This window comes from Sus scrofa, chromosome 4, assembly GCF_054392235.1.
Source record: "Sus scrofa isolate SSC_HxYL_T2T_F1_AM1 chromosome 4, Sscrofa_HxYL_maternal_Yorkshire_Landrace_v2.0, whole genome shotgun sequence".
Lineage (NCBI taxonomy): Eukaryota > Metazoa > Chordata > Mammalia > Artiodactyla > Suidae > Sus > Sus scrofa.
In genome coordinates this window covers 107,182,682-107,206,246 of record NC_139386.1, presented here as the reverse complement: position 1 = coordinate 107,206,246, position 23,565 = coordinate 107,182,682, and the positions used below count along the sequence as shown (strand labels likewise).

Genomic DNA, 23,565 nt, shown 5'->3' with positions numbered 1-23,565 from the left:
TAACATGCAGGTGGGGATCCCACTGGGGTCAGACCTGGTTTCCAGTCCTAGTTTGCTCTCTGACAGGCTGCAGAATCCTGGAGAATTCACTCAATCTCCCTGGAGCCTACTTACGCATCATGAATGATGGATGATATTATACCTCGTGTGGTCTGAATAAAGCTCGTGTTAGTAGTACAGACAGGAGTGCTATATGCTCATTGTCAAGCTCAGTGCAAAAGGCATCAGCTGCTGCTTGCTCTTCCCACATGAACAAACAGAAAACAATTGCAAAGATTTTATTTAGCGGCTTTCTGTGCTTGGCACTTAGAAACAGAGTTCCGTGCATAAGGGCAAATCTTTATACACCTTTTCTTCATACATATTTTACATACCCTTTTTATTGCCCCCTTTTTTTAATATTCATAATACTGGATTCCCCACTAGGCACATAAATACATTTATCTACAACACCTCAAAACCAAAAATCTTAATAATATCTGTATTATTTTACTTGGTATTACTTGCATTTCCACACCACTTAAAAAGTTGAGCTTGCACCAAACTTCACTTGTTTGCTTATCATTAAGGATCTGAAGGGAAGGGAAGGACAAAGGGAAAAAAACCCCAGACTTCAAAATGCAATGAACTATTTGATAAAAATGGAGATCTAAGGGCAGGGGAAGGATGCAGAAGGCCCATCCGCAATTCCCCTGGAACGTGACAGGATTCCTCCTGCCACGGGGGCAGGGGGCAGAGGGGGTGCAGGCCGGACAAGTCAGGCGTGTGGATCTGGCACGCGGAAGGCCAGGCCTCCATTTGTCACCTCTGCTCTTGGTGTCATCTGTCGGGATTATAAAACTCTTCCCTCTCCATACTCCTTCTGTTTCCCTTCCCCTCCAGGCTGCATGCTCTGGAACCAGCACTCCCCATGTGGCGTGCCCTCTTCTGGATCGCAGTGGTCAGAACTGTGGGGTGGACCCGAGTTCCTGGCCCCGGTGCCTCTCGCCAGTGCCCGGACCACGCAACAGTGTCCCAGAGAGCTTTCCTCCTCAATAGCTCCAGGATTCCTTCCGAAACCTGCAGGGGTGGGGAGAGGAACACCCCCCCAAACACATTCCCTGGTGAATGAAAACTCTCATCGCTGCTCTCACTTCCTCCTTCAGTCTCGCTCTCCACCTCTCTCTTGCTCTCTATTCTTTCTCCTTTTCTCTCTCTCTCATTCAGCTGCTCTTATGCCCTCTTTTCACAGGCATCACTGGGAACATCAATGATCACACACCAGGTGAAGAGAGCCAAAGTTCAAAAGCAACCTCTTTCGGGAAGCCAAGTCCAGGTGTAGCACTGATGTCTTTCCACTCTCACTGATGGGAAGGGGGGGTCCAGGACACACGGTTCATTCCAGAAACAGGGGAAGCGGCGGGGGGAGAAATGATGGCAGCTACTGCTGGCCCAGTCCATCTCGTGTTGTACATAGACAAATTCTTGGTGAAAGCACCCATCCTGGGCTTCCCTCCTGAGAGTTCACCCAGTTCCGAGACAGTGTGCATGGATGTTTGTGTGTGTATGCGTTTGTGTATGAATATATATGTACGTGTGTATGCATGCATGCACATATGTCTGTCTGTCTGTCTGTAAGTATAGGTAGGTCTGTATTTGTGTGGGGGTAACTTTTCATGGCTGCTACATGCTAGCATCTCCCTTATTATTATAAAATGATTATTCAGTTTCTTCAAAGGCCACTCTGGAGTAGACGATGCATTATAAAACGAACATTTGGGAAGGTAGGAGAATGGCCACTGAGTTGGAGATGATTCCACCGCAAGGATCCTCCAGTGGCTTTCAAGTCTCTTGTTGTTCTTGGGTATGGGCGTTCCTCCTCCAGAAAAAAAACAATAGCAGTAAGAAGGAGAAGACGAAGATCCAGTTCCTGTTTTTTCAAAGGCGTTGGGCTCCCACAGAGGAGGATCTGCCCAGGGAGGAGACGCTGGGGCCTTGGCTCCTGCAGGCTCCGCGGGGCTGGGACTGGCCACTAGACCATGTGAACGGACATCTGGGAGGAGGAGCCTGGGACCGCCCCGTACTGCCGGCCGTCACAGGTATTAGTCGCCTGCTGATTATTGGGGGAAGGGCTAATCATGTGCATGCTGTGCTCCATCCCTGTCGGCAGGTACTGCCTCTCCCCGAAGGCCCCATTGGAAGGAGAAGAACAGAGTAAAGTGCTTTGAGACGCGCTCAGTTTTTCCGGGCTTGCAGCGAGCCTGGGGGAAGTGGGGAAATTGTATCCGTACAGATTATAAGGGTTGTGAAGAGAGAAGGCATTGTAGGAGCTCTGCTGCATGTGGCTGCCCCCAAACATGTGTGGCGATGAGGAGCTGGAGGCGGCGTTGCCGGCCTGCATGACATACTGAAACTGGGAAGTGGGGAAGGACCCCAGCTGGCCACCGTAGGCTTCCATCTTGCTGTTGCTAGGCAACGAGGGAGGCGTCGGTATTCCTGAGATCAGGGATGGAGTCCGCTGAGGCATGAAGGTTTCGGAGGGCTGAGCGGCGGAAGCCGTGCCACTCTGGAGCCTGTTGTAGCCACTGTCACTCAGCCCCGGGTAGCTCTGCAAGGCAGCCATGTTGCTTCGGGCGCATGGTGGATAATCAGAGAGATTTAGATTACACAGCTGGCTCTCTCGACAGCCCACGTTGAAGGTGTTGGGGGCCAGATGAAATGTTGGAGGAGAACAGGATGGCGATAAAAGATGAGAAGAGGCTGAAGGAGATGGTGTCCCAGTGCTGGAGGTTGTTGGGGAAGTGCCTGTGCTGCCTCCTGAAAAATAAAACATAAATACTGTTGAGATGGAGGCCTTTTAAGATAAGTCTCTCTGGGAGTGCCCCTGTGACACAGCAGGTTAAGGATCGGGCATTCACTGCAGCCGCTCAGGTCTCTGCTGTGGTGAGGGTTCAATGCCTGGCCGGGGAAATGTCGCATGCCACAGGTGAAGCCAAAAAAAAAAAAAAAAAAATGAGTCTCTCTAGGCCAGAAGCAAGCCATTAATGAGGTACCCTCAAATATCCCAAATAGGCTGATTTTTGATTTTTATAGAACCGTTGCTTTCTCCTAACTCAGCAGAATTATGCTAAGTGAGTCTACCTGTGCATACATAGGCATACACACACTCCACAAGAAGGGACAAAGGTAACAAAAAAAGAACTCTATAAACTCTTTTGCTTCTCTGTGTAAGAGCCTTAGTCCTATTTTTCAAAGGTAAATTAAAAAAAAAACCTTCCAATATTCAATTTGCCATTTCTTCCCATCAAATTCACTTTTCCAATAAGACCTCAGGTAATCAGCATTAAAACCGAATCACTCAACTCTTCCCATTCTCAACGGAAATGCATTAAATACATATTTTAACCTGGGACAGTTGCTTTCTTAGCCCTATTTAGTCTTCCATGTGAAAATTTAGGGCACCAAATTTCAGGACCTTCATCATCAAGGAAATGGGGTCCTGGGGCAGGATGCCATGTCAAGGTGGAGGACTGGGAGGGCTGAACAGAAGGGCCCAGGAAATAGCAACTGGAGTATAGGACTGGAGGTCTGGCTTACGACAGACATCATGAGCACTATTATAATAGAGAGTTAAGCATAAAGCGAGGCCAACGCGAAGCTAACACATCCTGATCCACAGGCTCTGCGAAACTCACTTTCTAGGAACCTGCCCATCTCAGAGACTGAAACAAAATTTCTATGTGCAGTCTTTGGGTTTGGGATATTCACGAAGATGAGAAGCCAAACAGGCCATAAAGTCAGGAGATCTGCGTTCTACTTACAGCTCTGCCACAGGGATCTCCCCTCTGACCCTGGGCACATCACATACCCTCTCTGGGTTTCAGTGTCTTTATTACAAAGACGAGAAATTGAGTTAGATCAGTGGTTCTAAAGCTAGGAGAGCCTTGAGCTTTAAATCTGACTCACAGACTTTGAAAAACCTATGGTTTCCAAATGAGACAGGTTGGGGTGGGGGAAATGCACTGGGGGTTTGGGATGGAAATGCTATAAAATTGGGTTGTGATGATCGTTGTACAACATAAATGTAATAAAATCATTGAGTAATTTTAAAAAAAGAAAGAAAAAACAACTGCTTAAGTGGAGTTCCCATTGTTGCTCATTGGGTTAAGAAACCGACATAGTGTCTTCAAGGATGAGGGTTTGATCCCTGGCCTCGATCAGTGGGTTAAGGACCTGGCTTTGCTTACAAACTGCAGCACAGGTTGCATATGTGGCTTGGATCCACTGTTGCTGTGGCTGTGGTGTAGGCCAGCAGCTGCAGCTCCGATTTGACCCCTGGCCTAGGAACTTCCATATGCTGAGGGTATAGCAAGAAAGAAAGAAAGAAGGAAAGAGAAAGAAAGAAAGAAAGAAAGAAAGAAAGAAAGAAAGAAAGAGAGAAAGAAAGAAAGAAAGAAAGAAAGAAAGAAAGAAAGAAAGAAAGAAAGAAGAAAAGAAAGGAAGAAAGGGAGGGAAGGAAGGAAGAAAAGGAGGAAAGAAAGAAAGGAAAGAAAGAGAAAGAAGGAAGGAAGAAAAGGAGGAAAGAAAGAAAGGAAAGAAGGAAGGAAAGAAAGAGAAAGAAGGAAGGAAGGAAGAAAAGGAGGAAAGAAAGAAAAGAAAAGAAAGAAAGAGAGAGAGAAAGAAGGAAGGAAGAAAGACAGACAGACAGACAGACAGGCTGCCAAAGTTGCAGGATTCCACCCCAGACCAACTCAATGAGAATTTCTGAGCCTGGGACCTGCATATCTGTGTTGTTTTAAAAGCTTCCCAAATGATTCTAACATAACAGCCAGGATTGAGAACAAATGATATAACCCAAGTTCCTTATTTTCAAGTGCCCAGAGTAGTGATTCTTAAACTTTAGTGTGCATGAGAATCGCTTGGAAGGCTCAAAAAATACGGATCGCTGATTCCACTCCAGAGCTTCTAAATCTGAGAATCTGCAACAAGTTCTCAGATGAGCCTGAGGCTGCTGGTCCAGGGACCACTCTGGTTAGAGAACCTCCCGGTCTCTTTCATTTTGTAAAATCCCTGAATTTGTATCTGAGAGTTGCTCTTCTGATGTGTGGATACTAGAACTGAGTTGGTGGCTGATGCAGCAACAGACAAATGGCCAGTTCAACCCAACCAACTTCAAATGTGTTTTTAGGAGGTTTAAGAAGGACAAAAATGACCTTTCTGAGCAGCCCCTTTACCATGCTAGGAAGTAGCAGCGTTGCATCCACTTCCTGTCTCACCTAGTGAGACCTGAAGACAGTGGTGAGTGTCGGGGCCCCTGGACCTTTCTTGCAAATTCCAGAATGAAGAGTTACTTTGCCTTCCATGGGGAATCTCCTGTGATGGAACTTCTCTTTTAAGGCAAGGGCGGGACTTTTCCAGGATTATGGAGAGTTTGGTACCCTCTGAGTTATCCATAACTCATGCAAGGATTCCTAAAACTTGAACTGTTATAAAAGGGTAAAGGAACTTCTACGTGGAAGGGAGCAGGAATAAGGTTTTTAACCAGTGAGAAAAAATGTGGAGAAAATGAGCAAGATTCCAGAGATATTGGGATACAAACAAACCACCCACATTGTCCCAGGGAGGAAGAGCCAGATGTGCAAGCTTCTGAGAGGCGGATACCTCAAATAGAGGCTCAAAGCTAATTTTTCACAGAAGAAAAGAGGCCTTAGCCCACTTCCGCAGATATTGTAGTAGTTCTGGCTGTAGAAGTACAGATTTAGCTCTTGCTAATCGTTTTTTCAGAGTTAAACTTTACAAAGCCCATCTATCATCTCTTGCTTGGTCAAAAGAATTTCCTCAATGAACTTCCAAGGTAGAACTGTATCTAGATACAAATAGCTCCTGATTTTAGAGTCATTTCAGCAAATTCTCCTCTTTTGGTTTCTTTTCTTTTTCTGTTTTGAGCTGCACCTGTGGCACATGGAAGTTGCCAGGCTAGGGGTCGAATCAGAGCCACAGGTGCCCGCCTACACCCCAGCCACAGCAACACTGGATCCTTAACCCACTGAGCGAGGCCAGGGATCAAACCTGCCTCCTCATGGATGCTAGTCAGATTCCTTTCTACTGAGCCACGGTGGGAACTCCTATCTCTTAAATTTTTTCATCTGCGAAACAAGGGCTCAAACTGATAGGTTTCTGTCCTTCTCGGAATTGTCTCTTGGTCTGAGGATTCAGTATATACTAAAGCGTGAACAACCAGTAACAAGCTCTTACCCAGGAGTCATTTAAACACGATGAAGAAATTCTCGAAGGGGAAGGCTACACAGCATGAGGGAGAACACCCTTTCTGTTTCTGTGCCACGTGGCCTCGCCCACCACACCCCACATGAGGTGCAGGGATGTACTGTCTGCAAGCAGGTGGCTCCTCTCTGAGGCGCCCGACACAGTTTCTCCCTCTTCCACCCTCAATGTCACGCGCTGCAGTGAAACAAGCGCTATGGCACAAATGGAGACACTCGACTCCAGCTGTAAAGAGATTTGTGTTTTACAGGATGTGTATCTTGTCTCCTCTCTTGGAAAGTCCGGCCCTGCTCCCCCAGCTCTGGCATTGACGTGGTCCCGGAGGAGAGCCCCTGCTCAGCACCCTGCACTGCCCCGTTACAGGTACGCTCTGCTCCATCAGGCCCTGGCCCCAGGCCTGCAGCAGGAAGTGCGAGATGGGGCAGATGACTTTTTACAACTCTAAATGGTTTTCTCGGATGGCCCACGATGGAACGAATGGTACTGATTTAAGGCCTCAATTGGTTTCACTAGAAAAAAAGTAAGAAGGGAACTATTAACAAGTTACAGGGATTTCTGCTGAGCAGATGAGAGGCACATGTTAAAAAGTTTGTAGTCAGCTTGCTTTGGCTTTTAAATGACACTCACTGGAAATGAGACTTGGTGGCCTGCTGAGCTTCAGGGGGTGAGAGCCCCCATCTGAACCAGTGTTTGAAGGAGGAGAGCAAGCCTGTCTAAGGGAAGGTCACGTTGCTTCCACTCGCTTTGAAGAAACACTCTATGCACTCTAAGTCCTCAGTACGGCTAAGAGCCATTTTTCAAAGTCCACAAAGAGAGACGCCTATGGCATTCTTTTTGCAGAGAAGCAAACCGAGATACTGAGAAGTCTTTACTCTCTTATGATCTAACAGCTTGTCAGCTGTTAAACAAGATTGGGAGTGCCAGCCAAGCGCTAAATAAGCGTAAGGAGGCAGGCTGCCCTCCCTGTGCATTTCAACACTTAGCTGCCTAGAGGCCTCTCATCCCAGAAGAGCTGGGGCCGAGTGGGAGGCCAGGCCACGCTGCTACCATGGGGCCAGAGCTGCCATCAAAGGAAAGCGTGCCTCCCTTTCCTGCATAGCCTTCTACCCTTTGCCTTCATCCTCCCTGTACCCACCAAGTCCAGAATGCTCTAAGAATCTTGATTTCAACTTTAATGGATGAGTATGGACTATAGAGGCAGACAGACCCAGTTCCAACCCAGCGGTCTTACTGATTCTGGGACCTTAGCAAGTTAGCTCCTCCTTATAAATGGAAATGTGAATATTTACCTTGCAAGCAAGTATTGAGAAGTGGATGAAACGATATACATTATAAAGTGTACAGAGACATAAAAATGTCTTTATTTTACTTGTCTCTTCTATGAGTGAAGAAGGAGTGACGGGAGAAAGGCCTCTTAGGGCATTTGGGTTCTAGTGGGGATGGCTGCCAGGTGTTGGCCTCTGTCCATGGAGCTGAGCATCTCAGCCTCTCCACAGTCTGGTGAGTATCATGTCACAGCCAAGTGCCCGGATGTAGCAAGCCACGATGCCTCCAGGGCCGTGAGTGATGGAGCACAGGACACCCACTGGGCCCATATCCCAAAGGCTAAGCCAGCTGTTTCCTCGCTCAGCTATCTGCCCCTTCCTCCTTCACTCCCCACCTGGGAAGGAAACAAGGTGCCCCAGGTCTCCACCTCTCTCTCTACCTCTTCTCAGATCGGATCAAGCAAAGCAGAACTGAACGCAGTTCCGTTTTCCCCACTATCCTCCTAACTCTTAACCCACGTCTGAGAGGGGCTTAAAACATAATGCTCTAAGTAGCTCTCCAGCATTTCAGGACCAATCCTCCAATGCCCCACCTCCTGGCATCCTATTTTACCCGTGGCCCAAAGTGAGGAGGGCCTCGAAATTCGTATGCAACATTAACATGCTCCAATGGTCAAGGCCAACAGCCAAAACAACGGAAAGGAATACATGTTCAGCGGTGACTCCATACGAGCACAATAACCTAGAATATACTTGGGTACCATGAAGACAAGTCAAATGTGATCATGAAAATCCTGAATACCGAACCTGCTGACTTTTGCATCTTTAGATTGATCACTTCCAGACTGTAATACGGAGGCTTTCACATACAGTTTCCTTTCGGATTTATTTTGCTGCACTTTCCCCAACCCACCCCGCGCCGCCCCCCACAAAAAAAAAAAAAACAAATTGAAAAACAGTGAAACAAAACCCCATCTGGGCTAGTAAAGAATAAACGTCCATGTAATTGCTTGGTTCCACGAGCCAGACTCTCCTCTCATATAACTTGATGGCATCTGTCCCTGAGGAGTGCTGATTCACTGTGTGTCCTTGAACAGCCTTCTTCAAGGCTTTCAAACAGGTAAGAGGTAAAAATGTCAGCATTCTATGGCATGATCCCAGGGAATAAACCCAGAAGCCATAAGGCTTCATGGTCACAGCCCTGTTCATCCCAACTAAGGAATTATCCTTAGTTGAAATGAGGACGCTTCTCAAAATGCAAGTGTGAAACATGATAGTGCCATTGGGAACTCTGTGGTTTCAAGCTTAGAAAGCGTCCCAGGGCATCCTTCTCCATAAAGTTTAAAGCTATGCATAGATCCAAACCGCTTCCCTTTATCATGGCTTTAAACATATTCACCCAATTCTCATTTTTCACATTGGTCCTCTGTGTTCTGAGTCCCTCTGCTTCTTAAATGGCCCTATGTAACACCTATCACATTCCCAAGGTGGAAGAGCCCCATTCCATTTTTTTTTTTTTTTTTTTTTGCTTTCCATTAACTGTCTTGTTTGACCTACTACTTGTTTGACTTCATTCCCTGCAGCAGTGTACATTTGTTGTTGTCATCATCATTTAGAATGAATCTGTCTCTCTCCTGGCAACAGTACCATTTTCCCACCAAGAGAGTGCCCCCTCTCGCACTCTCACCCCTTCACCTGTACCTCCAGGGAAGGCATGTGACTCATGCCTAGACAATCTAAGCACCCCCACCCATGCCACTGCAATTAATTCGGGGGAGGGGAGGTCCCAATTAGAGTCAATGAGACTCAGGGAGATTTTGCTATAAATCTTGAGGGAGGCGCATGACCTTTCCCAGCCAATTAAACCTAAAAAGATGTAGGTCCAGGGATGCGGGCAGCTATGGGACCACCATGGGGAGCCTGAGACTAAAGTCAGGTGAGAGATGATAAAGGCTTGAAGTGGGGCGATAGCAAGGGAAATGAGAGACATGGGCAGATCCAAGGACGTGGTAATGGTTGGATTGGGAGGGGGGAGGAGGGAGGGGAAAGTCTAAATGTCTAGAATGATTAATGCAGGGGGTGTCCTTCCCCCAGGAGAGGGCGCCAAGTCTGTGAGGTAGACCATAGCCTCAGTTTTGTACACACTGAGACACACTGAGCAAAAGGGACTTCGGGGCAAAATAGAATACGGAGCTGATAACCATCTGAGTCAGTACCCTGAACTGCGATACACTCCGATCTGTACCAAGAACTCTTCATGGGCATCATTCCTTATGGCAGGGATCAATGAGAGCAGCATAAGCGGGTCATCTCTGAAACATTGCAGTGACCACACAGTAGTTCAAAGACCACTGCTCACTGAACTGTCCTCCATCCTCGGTCTTTCTACCCGTATGAGTTTGCTCATTATTCGATCTCTTTCACTGACCAACCTCCAGTTGACAGAAGTCAAACTGATGAAGGTCCCAACCAGCAGAGACCTTCATAATCCTAACGTTTACCTGCCTGACAGACATCAATAGGTGCGATAGCGTTGAAATCTCTAGAGATGTCTCCTACCAGTGGAGAAGGAGGGAGGGCTTCTGCAAAGGGCAGGTCTCCTCATAGCCACGGATGGAGACATAACACCAGCTTTGGTCACTGGTCCACACAACGGTTGTCAGATCATTTGGAGACGCCACTCACGAAAACGCTCTCTGTTTTGGCCATACACATAGCTCCATTGTATGCATCACCAGAGCAACCTCATAACACCATCAGGAGCCCAACATCATCAGAAAAACAGGACTGACCTGGGATCTTACTTCTCTCTACCTCTTTGTGTTGCCTCATGCAACTTCCTCAAGCATAACTTACTTGGTTAGTTCCTTTTGTCCCTGCCACAAGCAGTGTTCAGGCAGAAGCCATTCCTGAAATATAATGCCTATCTCCAAACTCTCCAAAAGTTTCAACTTCCTTGCTGATTCTAAAGGAAGATGTCTGAAAATAAAACCGTACACATGACTTCATAAAAATGAAATATGGACTTACTCTTTACAGTCGATGCTAAGTTGTGACCGATAAACCATCAACTGGAAGAGTAAGCTAATTTTTTGTGTGTGGAAAACTTAAGCTTTAGTAAGGAAGAAGGGCTGGGGGAAAGGAAATGCCCACGAAGGCAGGACTTCTCAATTCAGTTCTGCCACCACTTAACTGCAGATGCTACTGTGCTAGATCTATGCCTCAGTTTATTTTGGGGTTAAAGGCAGAGGATAATGAATCCCATGCATTCTTCTCCACAAGAGAAAACAACTACAGAGAACATCCATTCAGTACATTTCTGCAAATAGAAGGACTTAGATTTAAAACAAAACAAAACAAAACAAAACCTGTGGCTAATTCACCTAAGCACGTTCCTTGAAATTTTATCAACACATGGGTCTTAATGAAAGAGAAATAAAAAATGATAGCAGGGGCAGGAAGAAAAAAATCACTCTTAACCTCATTCAAGCAGAATGGCTTCCTGCAATGGCAACGGCACAAAACTATGCCGTGCATCGGACATCCAGATCTTTCATGAACTTGAAGCAATGAGATAAGGTGGACATCCAAAGGGTCAGTCCCTTATCTGAATCTAAGGTTTGGTGCCAAGACTGCCAATACTCTCTTCACCAAAAGGGAGCTGCCAGAAAATCAGTCTGCCATGGAAGCTTCCACTAGAAGTTTGCCATTCTTTACTTCTTCCAAGACACAGAAGAGTTCAACACAGACAGTTATGTCTCTTTCCTTCATTTATGACGGATACTATCCAGAGTTACTGAAACTCTTAGTTTTTAAAGGAAGAAGGAATGGGAGTTGTTACTTTTACATCCTTTGTTAACGTCAAGAAACCAAGCTGCATATTTTGAAATAATGAGAATCTGGATCAGGTTCAGTGTATAGTTCAAATATGTATTCCAATTAAACTATTTAAGAGAGTCTTGGCTTTTCCTCCAGCCCCATCCCTCCACCATATGTCTCCAATAATTCCATGCTCATTTCCCCCCATCAGTATAAAAAGGGACTCAAGGAATACGTGTGACATTTTGCTTCCAAAGCTCAGTTTCTCTTAAACCACTGTTTCTCGCGTGTCAATAATAATTCTTCCTCTTGGTAAATTTTCAACAGAAGCACCATGAAAGCTGCTATGCTACACACCTAAGCAAAGCAGGTTTCCCATGCCTGCACCTGCCCAGTGGTTCCACACGCTGGGGACGTGCACTAGCCATCCCCAACCATCACACCACATCTATATCCACATACACATCAGGCAGCTGTGCGCCAAGATTTAATCAGAGAGTGACCCTGCCTATCTGAGCCACAGTGCCACCAAGAGACCTCATTTGCTATTCGTTAGGTACTTCCCTGGTGCCAGGTCCTGGGGTAGGTCTTGGGGACACAGCAGTGGACAAAATGTTACCACCAACACCTGCTCTCAGGAACTGGCAATATCCCTGCCAATCTTCTGGTACCAGCCTCTGTGATACAAACTCCAGCTTCCCTAGCTTTTAATCACTATCTCCATCTTAGAACCTAAGGGGCTTCCTAATTCAGGTTACAAAACCTAATTTAGTGTGCAAACAGCTAGAACCTCCCTGAGAAGGGAATATAAATATAATGTGTCATAAGTCCTAAAATGGGCTCCTCTATCATAGAGCCTCAAATTAAAAAAAAAAAAAAAAGACTCTAGGGAGCTCCCTGGTGGTCTAGTGGTTATGATGTGGTGCTTTTACTGCTGCAGCCTAGGTTCAATCCTCATCTGGGAACTGAGATCCCATATCAAGCCACTGCACACTGTGCCCCACCCCCCAAAAAAATGAAAAAAAGAAAATAACTTTTAAGAGCAAAAAAAAAAGGGGGGGGACTCAATAGCAATCATTTGATAAAAGAGAAGAAACTCAATCTGCAATTTTTTTTTTTTTTTGTCTTTTGTCTTTTGTCTTTTTGTCTTTTGTTGTTGTTGTTGTTGCTATTTCTTGGGCCGCTCCCTCGGCATATGGAGGTTCCCAGGCTAGGGGTTGAATCGGAGCTGTAGCCACCGGCCTACGCCAGAGCCACAGCAACGCAGGATCCGAGCCGCGTCTGCAACCTACACCACAGCTCACAGCAACGCCGGATCGTTAACCCACTGAGCAAGGGCAGGGACCAAACCCGCAACCTCATGGTTCCTAGTCGAATTCGTTAACCACTGCGCCACGACGGGAACTCCCTGCAATTTTGATCACTGTTATTTTGGGGCAAGAGGATGTTGAAGAGGAAGACTCACAAAGGGTCTGACATTTTCACAAGCAGTCTGTTGGGTATTCAGGTAAATGGATGCTGTGCCTGGGAGAGCCAGTGGCTGGACTTGAGAAAAGAGTTGAAATCTGCCCATGGGCCATCTGCACATACGGCAACAGCCTTCCCTACCTGAGCTGCAAGAGAAGGGCGATTAGAAATTGGATGAAAAGCACAAAGCAGTGGGAGGAAAAAGTCCACCCTGCCCATCCACAAGAGATGGCTGTGGCTCCATGTTAGCAAAAGAGAGGACACAAGTTCTAAGATTCAGAGGGGCTTGCAGCAGCCCCCTTCACACTGTCAGACCCGAGCCATTTATTCCCAGTGTCAGGAGCTAAGTTGCTTCTCATCTACAAAACGAGAATAAAAAAACTGCTAAGGCTGCCATGAGCAATAAGATGAAATTCTTGTGACGATCTCTTCAAATTGCAAGGGCCATGTGAGTGCTTCATGATAGAGATAATAATTTCACCCCCACCATAATCATGAAGGTAGCCTTGCTTTGGGGGAGGGAGAGAGAAGAGCGGGTGCCAGGTGAAACGCCACTCTGGCGCTGGCACTGGCTCGCTAGCACGAGCGGCAATGCTTAGGTTATTTCCAGAGCTACCTAGTACTCCCCGTTCCAGGAAAGTCGGTGGAACTCGTGGCTTGGCTTGGGGCCGGGGTGCTATATTCAGTTCAGCTCCCACCCCCTCCCCCGCACTCGCTCTGAGCAGAGGCCCTGCCCAGGGCTTTACCTTGCTGCTTTTGCATGGTGGTGAAATCTTCAAAGGTGAGCGTGCGCACCGGGGGTCTCCAGAAGGCATACGTCTCCATGATGGCTTCCAGTCCGGTTCTACAGAAGGAAAAGCCAGCAAAGGAAGTTGTAAATAACCCCAAGAAACACGCCGACTTTTCAAAAAAATTCCTGAGATGGTCTGTCTGAAGTGGTATATGCATAGGCACTGAGACAAATCACCAGCAAGGAAAAATAGTCTGGAAGAACACAGGGTACAGGGAGGCCGGAGAAAGGAGAAATTAACCCAATTCAGATTACTTGCAAGCAAGTCATAGCTATGGCGGCATTGCACACTGACCTTTCTTCAAAGAAGGTGTGGCCTGCATGAAAAAAACATGCACATGTTACGTGTTAAAGGTCAAGGTCGCAGCTGATAGGAATAGAGTGGAGAAGAGAGTAGCACTGATGGTTTCTCTAGCACAGGGCAATGTCATCAGCATTACCACGGGGCCTTGACACAGCCTGTCCCAGAGTCAACTCCACCACCGGGTATGTGGCATCAGTGAAACTGTCACATTGCTGTGCCTTTAAAGGCTTCTTAAATAAGGGGAGACAGGCAGGGCAATAGAGACAGAGGGAGAGGTAAGCAATCAAATACACTGGAGTTTCTGCTGCAACGAGAAATACCTACCTGGAGGCACACAGAACATTTGGTCCCAGAAGATAGACCTCAAACAAAAAGACTAATACATTTCCGCGAATATTTGTCTATATCTTACAGTCGAGCTGGTCTTTGAGAGTCATATAATTGGGACTCAAGGAAACATCCAATATTGTACAAGAGCATTACTCTAAGACGTCTGTTTCACTGATTCTGGAAATTCTAGTAATAGAACTATGTGCACACTGCCCAATTTATCCTTCAATAAATTCTCTCTATCATACACACGCACAATGTGCTGATGGACATTGTTTTAACATAATTATCCAGGTAATCTGGATTATCTTAGACACGTTCTTGCTGATATTCCATATCCTCAGAACAGATCACTGATGGGTGCTTTGTTTAAAACTCTGAACACAGCTTCTGATTACTGACTTTTCTTTCAAACTAAGGGCTTCACTTCCAGCTGAGTGGAGGACGGGAAGCTCGGGGACTCTGAGGAAGGCAGGAGAAGGAGGGTAGGGAAGAGCGGGTGGCAGACATCCTTCTACAGCAGTCACCGGAAGGTAACATGGTGTCCTTGCCTGGAAAAGACACACCTTCCCTCTTGAGATGGAGCTTGGGCTGCTTGTGCTACTAGGTAAGATGTCCCCAGCGTTCTTGTCAGTGTGGCACAGCGAGAAGAAAGTGCGAGGCTCTATTTCAAGTGAGAACAAATATCCTTTCCTTATAAATGACTGTAAGATCCCTTGAGGTTCTTCCCTGATGAGCTGCTGATACACTGATTGGCTCTTTGTGTTGGAAATTTTCCTCTCTGAACCAGCCTTACTTGCACAATTAACTTTCTAAAGTCTTCCCTGGAATCTTGGAGGCTTTAAATACACCAATGCTGGCAAATCAAACTCTGTATTTTTAGAAGAGGTGGAGAGGAGAGGGTGTCGCATGGTGTTTATTAGCTGTTAATCTGTTAAAAGTAGGAATAGAAGACATCTCCACATAGTCACCCTGTATTAATGCTGCATACAGTACATGAAACTATTTGTGAAGAGAAAGAGTCCAGGCCATTAGGGAGTTCAGAATAAAAAGGGGATAGGCAGATAAAGCCAGGCAGAGCCTTGATGAATATAAAAAAATAGACAGGCCAGGCTTAGATCTTACTGCCTTCTTTTGGAATGTTGGGGGCTCACCAGAACATCTTAGGATTCCCTTTAATGGCCCGAGAGGCTCACTGCACAGAGCAAGGTCTCTATTGTTCCACTTCCTATTCCATTCTTCCTGGGAACGTGTACCAATGATGGGGACAAAATATTAACTCAAGGTCAAAGAACAGTCCCTTCTCATTTCATAAAGTGATAGACTGTGACGTAGCATAAATATACTGGTAGACTGCCAATGTCACATTTACGAAAGGAATAGAAAATGAACTTTGATTTTATTTCCATAACGGGCAAAAAGACGATGGCAAAGATAGCAACAATTTTATTTAAGTAGTCAACTATATATAATGATAGTGACCACCTATCCATGTATCCACATCCGAAATCCAACTGAAATACTCAGTGTAGAATCAATTATAGATTCAAAAGCTGGAAAGGATGTTGGGTGTCATCTACTTTTACTTCCTATGATGCCGTCTTGGATAGAAGGTTATCCAGCCTCTGCTTGAGCATTTCCCAAGGAAAATATGTAGTTTTGGGACAGATCTGTTAGAAAGTTGTTTCTAGATGCTCTGAGAAGGAAATCACCTTTGTGTGGGGCCTGCCCACACAGCATAACCTCAGCCCAATCATGAAAAGACATCTGATGAACGCACATTAAGGAACATTCAACAAAGTCACCCTGCCAAAGTATCAAAGCTACGGAAGGTGAGGAACTGTTCCACCCACAGGAGGAGGAGAAGGAGGAAGGGAAGAAGGAGAAGTGACCTTTGGTTACAGAGAGGGACTCTGGGACAGTATGAAAACAATAGTGGAAAACCCAGTAGAAAATCAGAAAAAGTGTTTAGCTAAGAGTCCCGCACCAGTGATGATTCTCTGGTTCTGACACCTGCACAATGGCTATGAAAGATGTTAAACCTGAGAAGTCAAGTGAGGAGATATGGAAACTCTCTGTATCATTTCTGGAAATTTTCTGTAAATGCAACATGCATTCAAAATAAAGAGAGATGGGGCCCTACTGTACAGCCCAGGGAACGGCGTGTGATTGGGTCACTTTGTTGTACACCAGAAATTGAAGAAACACTGTAAATCAACTATAATTAAAAAAGGAAAAAACAAAACACGGAGATTTTTTTTTAATGGGGAGAAAAAAGGAAAGTTCTTTCTGATCTTGGGCTGAAATCTCTGATGTAACTTTTACCCTCTGGTCCCATTACCAATGGGTAAATGGTAAGCGGGCCAGATATTTTCCACATCCTCATCAGGAAGACCCTTCTCAGCTGTGAAGACTGTAATGTATGACACGCTACATACGAACACAACCGTGGTGCATCCAGGCCCGGTGTCTGTCACAACAAGGGTCTTTTTGGTGGTAAAGTTGAGCGTGTGTTGGGAGGGGGAGGGGTAATGACTACCAAAACCTAATGGCTAAGTGCACATTCCCAACCACACTTTACTAACCTGCTGTAGATCTGTCTCTCATAGGTTTACCCTAGACCTTACTGAATCTATGTATATATTCAGAGTCTACCTCTTTTTAAAAAATTAATCCTATGTGTTCACTATATGCCACATCTTATTTGTCCTCCAACTCCATTAAGCTTCACTGGAGAGATCTAACTGTTCAAAACGACTAATTCCATTCATCAGGATTTGGTGACACGCCGTGGCAAGCTATGTATTAGCTCATTCACTCTCCACCATGGTTTTCTATATCCCAGCACTTAGCACAATGCCTATGACATGGCAGGACTTCAATTACTGTGCATTAAATTAATAAGTAAAGGAATGAACATTCATCCTATTTTCATGACTATTTTCTGAGCTTTAACCAGCATTCATTTTTCTAAGCCTACAACTTAGAGGAACAACTTGATATCAAATCAAGTCTCTGAAGACAGAAAGCACCCTCCAGTATTGGAGACTTGGGAATTCCTTCTACGCCACATAGCTTTTGGTGCCTTTCTGGACTCAGTTTCAATTTTCTTTTGGTTTCTTCTATTCCGGTCACGGAATTCCCGACCTCCAGTGGAGTCTGAGTCCCCCTAGCAGACGCCAGCCATTCCTCCCCTCATCTTCTCCTACAAGAATCCTTGCCAACTACCCACTCACATCCTCAGCCACTTGGGTGTCTATTTAGTTTATACTCAGCAACACACTGTTTACTTATTCATCATCATTACACCCTTGCTTTGTAAAACTTTATCTCAGGGTTCTTAAAAGTAAACTCGTTGTCTTACAGATTTTTTTTTTAAAAAAAGCCGTCTCAGATGACTATGTCATTAACATGTCCCACATGGTGGGTCTCTCTGGGTCTGGGGGACACCAGGGCCCTGATGTCATCTTTGAAGTCTCCAATCAGAGATGATCAAATTGGCAAGTGGCCCCCCTCTTGCTTACTTTTCGTGTTGGCTCCAGTGACAACAGGGTCCATCTCTAACCCCCCTTTGTTCATTTCTTGGCTGTAATCACCTCTCTGACTTCCAAGCCTCTTCTCTTTAGATGTTTCAGTCTGCTCACTGGCCAAACCAATAGAATGTGCCGAAGAAGAGGGAGAAAAGGAAGGAGAGAATGCAGGCCAAAGAGCTCTTTTGCAAACTGATGATGCCTGGAGAACTACTGACTTGGAAAAGTAGCCAAAGTCAAAAGAAATATTCTTCCTACCTTCTCATCCAAAAAAAAAAAAAAAAAAAAAAGCAGGACCATCCCTTTGAAGTTCAGCAAAAATTTAACAATTATAACAATTACAGCTACATTCAATATGCAGTTTCTACTTTTTGTGTTGAGATAGTGAGTTGTTTTTTATGTTTGTTTGTTTTTTTTTCTTCATTTATTTTCTCTGTAGTTCTGACACTTGACTCTTCCCCATGCTATTTGCTGGTGATACTGGTAACAATGGGAACGTATGCTCAGGATTGATAAAGGGCCACTGATCATTTCTCAATAGAAGATAGTCACAGGCTAATAAGGGAAGTCTACTGAGATGAGGTCTTGAAGTCATAAAGGGGTTATCTGACCAGGAAAACAGTTACATGCTGGGTTCAGGAGATATAAAGGTAAAAAGGAAGGAAGGTCTTTACCCCATAGGAGAGTCCTGCTCAACAAAAAGCTTAACAACAGGTAAATGGCTCATTTCTGATTTGTGTGATAGATGCTACACTGGAGATGTGCAGAAGATGCCACAGGGCCCTGAGCAAGAGTACCGAATACACCTGGAAAGCTCAAGGAGGATTTCATCGAGGGCCAATTATTTAAGCTTAATATTACAGAGCAGTCAGTAGTGTTCCACCCAGACAAGGGGCGAAAGAGCTTTCTTAGTAGAGTTAACACTATACACAAAGACTTGGGAGTATGGAAGAGAGGCCGTGTTCTGGGAACTGAAAATAGTTCAGGGTAACTGGAGCTCAAGGTGCAAGATGAGGGGGCTGGGGATGGACAACATGGATATTTAGTCCATGTTAGGTCTTTGGATTTTATCTCATGGGCTATCCTGTGCCTCTGAACGCCTTTCCTTCCTCCTCCTGTTCCTGAATTTGAAAAGACACAAAACCAGAATATACTGTTCTTTCAAGTCTAACTACCACATGTCCACTTTCTAATCCTTTTTATTAGACTGTCCTTGGACCACTGAGGTGAGATCAAACCTTCCTCATATCCTTCTCCTTTACTGGATCTGGAATCAGCACCTACATTTAGATTTCTTGGGGTATTTTGTTGTCCTGGGATATTCTTAATGGAGGTCTGCAAATTGGCAAAAAAAAAAAAAAAAAAAAAAAAAAAGCCATCATTCCAAACTTGGCTTTAGATGGTACAGTACATATATCTACATGATGAACTGGCTGTCACTGGGGTTTTTTACAAGGGTTTGGAAGAACAGGTGTCCAATGGACAACTGACTGGAGCTGAGTTAAAACTGTTTCTTACCCAGTGGGTCCCACCTCGAGGACCCTGTCCCCACCTGGAGTCTGAAGAGGTCGCAATGGTGGTTCATAAGGAGTGCTCACTGTCTCAAGAAGTGCAATAATAATCCTAGATAACACAAAGCAGGACTGACCAAAATATCAAGTTCCCTTGCATTTGACTGGAAGAGTCTAATTTTAACTCGGTAACACTAAAGCATACAAGAGGCAGCTTAGCACAGCAGTTAAGAGCATGAGGTCCAGAGCCAGACGGCCTGGGTTCCCATTGCAACCCTGCTGCTTTCTGGTGCAACCTTGCCACGTTCTGTAACCTTTTCACGCCTAAGTATCCCCACCTATAAAATGGAGATAATAATACCACTCCCTCCCAATCGTTACTTAATACACACATGTTGATTAAAGACAAAATATTTCAATCCAGGAGAGAAAATACAATGAAAGTGCATGGACGGTTGGGCTAACTCAAGTAAAAGAAACCCCACCATCTGCTCAGGTTGTGATCTGTAACAAAAGAAAACATTCTTTTTTTCCATGTAATTTTTGTATTATGTAGTTTTTTAAATTTTGTGGGGGTACAGCTGATTTACAATGTTGTATTAGCACCATATTTACAGGAAAGTGGATCAATTATACATATATCCATTTTTTCCTCTCCCCATAGGTTCTTAGAGAACATGGAGTTACACCCCCCTGCACTGCACAGTAGGTCCCTGTTAGTTATCTGTTTTCTATACGGTAGTGTGTGTAGGTTAAGCCCATTCTCCTAATGTATCCCTCCCAGAGAAAACATCCTTCCTTCACTGGAATGCAAAGCTCTGTCAGGCCTCTGGCTCTGCACTGAATGTGGACGGACCTGTATGTTAGCGAATTTCATTTCTCATTCTCTAAGAACCCGAAACGTGTCCCTCAAACCTCCCCAGGCCTCATTATCTTGCAGATATTTCAGACTCCAATATGTTAGCCATTAAACAGACGTCACTCTGTTAGATGACACCATCCCTGGGCAAGAGCCATAGATAATAAAACAACTGCCAACTTTCTCTGGCAAACCCACATGGCCAAGAGGACAATGGTGGAAAAGATTCATGACGGTGGAGAGAGAACAAATAACAAGGCAGAGAAAAATGTTAAATGCTGGCTGAAAGACCGTAAGCCGGGGGACATGAAAAACTGCGATGGCCCAGATGAAGAGGAGGAGTCTGGCAGGCGGCTGCTGCCGGAGTCCAGTACAGAGCCAGCTACCTGGAACTGTAGATGCGGCGATGCCTGCAAGGGAGGGCCGCACTGATTACTCCCAGAGATCTGCTACAGGCACCCAGGCCAGGGATAACAAGAGAGTATGCAAAACCCACAGGGGCTGCCGAGACTGCCAGGAAAGAGCAGGGTGAGATTGGCTGGAAAAGTAGAGCCGGTGGCTCTAGGGAGGACACATGAAAACGTAGAAATTGAACGTGAGGGAGACACTTGGAAAGTCATGCTGGTTGAAAGCACGCAACTGGTCAGCTCGTTGACTCTAAGCTTGCCTTCTGGAGCGACAGAGCGTCGCAGGTGGACGGGGCCAGGCTGTCTGCTGACTGGCATGCGATGCCCATCACAGGACAGTGACGTCATTCTCTGGATGCTGCCATTGGCTGGATTTGCAAATTCTGAAAGCTAGTACCTCACTGTACGTGGTTTTACCATTAGCACAATGGGAAACACTGTACCAATATCAGTCAACTCAGAGGTAAAAATAGAAAGCTTGGACCACTAAATGGAGTGGTTATTACTATTTTATACCTATGATTTGAACACCTAGGAATAAATACACGAGGCTGAACTACATGAAATTGCTAATAATTTACCATTTGGACCTACAACTACGGTAATTTCATATGTCCAGCTTAATAGCCAGATAAGGGTGTAGGTAAAATTTGAGAGACTTGGTTATACTAGAGAACTCCACCAGCAGATAATCACTGAGATCCACCCCGCACTTTGACTCCCAAAGAGAAGCTGTTACTTTAGGATCTAAGCAAAGATGAACTGGCCTGGAGCTAATCTCTTTTCCTCTTCCCTCCTTTCCCCCTCTGCCAACTTTCGGCACTCGAATTCCTCATCTCACAGTCCTCTTCTTGGCTGCACACTTGTCTTCACTGGGTCTTGGGAGGAGGGGTTGGACCTTGACAGGGGTTCCTGTCTGTGCCAAGGAGGTGATACGTCACTCTGTGAACATGGCCTTGGGACAGCAGATGCTTAAGGGGGGAGGGAAATCACACACAAAAAAATCTTTACTCCCCAAATTTTCCCCACCACCAGTAGAGATTCCTTCCTTTGGGTTAAGTTTTGTTAAGTATCCTCTTCCAACAAGTAAATACATCCATTCCCATAATGCAGTGAACGGCTTCAATTTGAGATGACCATGCCCTGAAACACGTAAAGGGACACAGCGCACCAAGAAGGACAGCCACTGGCCACATTCCCAGTAAACAGCACTGCCTGCTGGAAAGACTCTGAGAATTTGCTTAGACACAGAGTACCTCCTACACTTCATCCTGCGGGCCCTACTATTTGTTTTTTTCAGTGAGGGGCAACTTACGAAAACTATTTTCCCATATAAACCAGCCTTCCCATAATACAAGGCCTGCCACCGGCCCTTTCTGAGAATCCCCAACTTGTGGAACTGGAGTGTCCTGGTTCAAGCCTCCAAGGGCAAACTCCATAAAGACAAAGACATCCTCCCCCCAAAATGCAGCAACTCCCTGGGCTACAGAAGAGCTGCTCCAACAGGGACCTGTTGTGGGACCAACAGCAGTGGTTCCTGGGGTCCCAGGCCAGTAAGGAGCATCTGGAGGAAACCCTGTCACCTGGAAGGGTCCCCCTGGCAGCATGTCTTAGATGCGATGGAAGCTGGGAGTTACAGGTGAAGCCCCAAGTTCAAAGACAGGATGGAGGTTGCTTGCTGACAGAGAAGAGCCCAGAGTCATACACTCCATAGCACTTCTGAAACAAGTTCATAGACCCTCCGCTCCACAGACAGGTCATAATTTTAATCCTTTTCTCTTTATTGTGTGCATTTGCTTTGGAGGAAGTCCCTGGGAATCATATAAAATTTCCCTAGCTTACTCGGGCTGTCTGTAAAATCCTGGCAGCCCCTCCTAACAGGGACAGGGTTACCCTCTAGATGGGAGCTAAGAGACCCTCAGAGTCCTCTCTCCTTCTGCTCCCCTGTGTAGCCCCCTTTCAAGTGCAAGATTTCTGGCGCAGTAATGCTCCCTCCAGCTGAGCACAGTGGGCTCTCCAGGCATGTAAGACCTCCTGAGGCTGCTTCTTGACCAGGAGGCTCAGTGCGAAGACTCCCACTTCTCTTCAGCTCATGACTTCCATCTGGAAAGAGCTGCCCATCAGAGCGGCCACCACCAAAGATGTACTCTGACCTTTCATTTTGCTGCTGAGAGACCTTTCTCAACCAAGTATCTCTCTGCTGGGGTTCATCCTCTGAGACGCCTTCTTTCCAGACGTCTCTGGAACTTGCTGGGTGCCCTCCTCCAGGGAGCCAGGTGGCACAAATGTGCCCCCACTGTGCAGAGCCAGCTCAGATGGCCTGAATGGCATGTGTGTCTAATCGATAGTTAAGCTAAAGTAGTATCTTAGAGCAGCGGTCCATCTCAGATTTGAATCAATACTGCCCTTAGTCTTTCAAGCTAAGATGCACTCTTTCTTCCCTTCTTAATTTGTGTCCAAAACGAGCTCCCAGCCGGCACTCTACCTGAATCGCCCTCAGTTGGGATAAGGCTTTCTCGCTCCACAGTTCCTGGTCTTTTAACGTCTCTGCCACTCATCAACCCTGTTTCATGTTTTGTAATCAAATGAACAAACTATGATTTTTACTCTATATACTTGGCGCTACAGGAAAAAAAAAATCTAAGACTAGGTACAGCCCTGTTTTCAAGGAGCTTCATTCTAGCAGGGGGCAGGTGGGGCCCAAGAACACAGACCACAAGACAAAAATTCATCTCAAGCTGAGGGAATCTATTTTCCCCAGGGAACAGGAAGGTAACACTGTCTCCTGAGAGGAGAAAATGCCCAGGGTAATGTCAGATATTGTGCCTGATTGAAAGTAAACATATACTGACCCTTCCACCCAAACCATACTTTGGCCATGTAATTCGAGAAATCTAGAAGGAAGAACAACTTGGAAATAACCAATTTCCCTCCCGTTGCAGAGATAATGCCTAGAAGCGAAATCTGTCAGTGCTTTCACTTCTAAGGGACTAGAAATCGACTACTCTTCTCCAGACCAGGA

The 23,565-nt window shown here is 45.7% G+C and overlaps 1 protein-coding gene across 7 annotated transcripts in view; it reads right to left on the bottom strand.

Annotated features, from left to right (window-relative positions):
• Nucleotides 1-263: 263 nt before the first annotated feature.
• The window catches only part of TBX15 (T-box transcription factor 15), a 130,855-nt gene continuing 107,553 nt past the window's right edge, over nucleotides 264-23,565 (bottom strand). For all 7 annotated transcript variants that reach the window (XM_085023438.1, XM_085023437.1, XM_085023436.1 and 4 more), the window contains 2 exons: nucleotides 13,559-13,656; nucleotides 264-2,796 (listed from right to left, as the gene is read on the bottom strand). In XM_085023438.1, coding sequence (XP_084879564.1) covers nucleotides 2,012-2,796; nucleotides 13,559-13,656 — 883 coding nt within the window. In that variant the 3' untranslated portion in view covers nucleotides 264-2,011. The remainder of the gene's footprint in view (nucleotides 2,797-13,558; nucleotides 13,657-23,565) is intronic.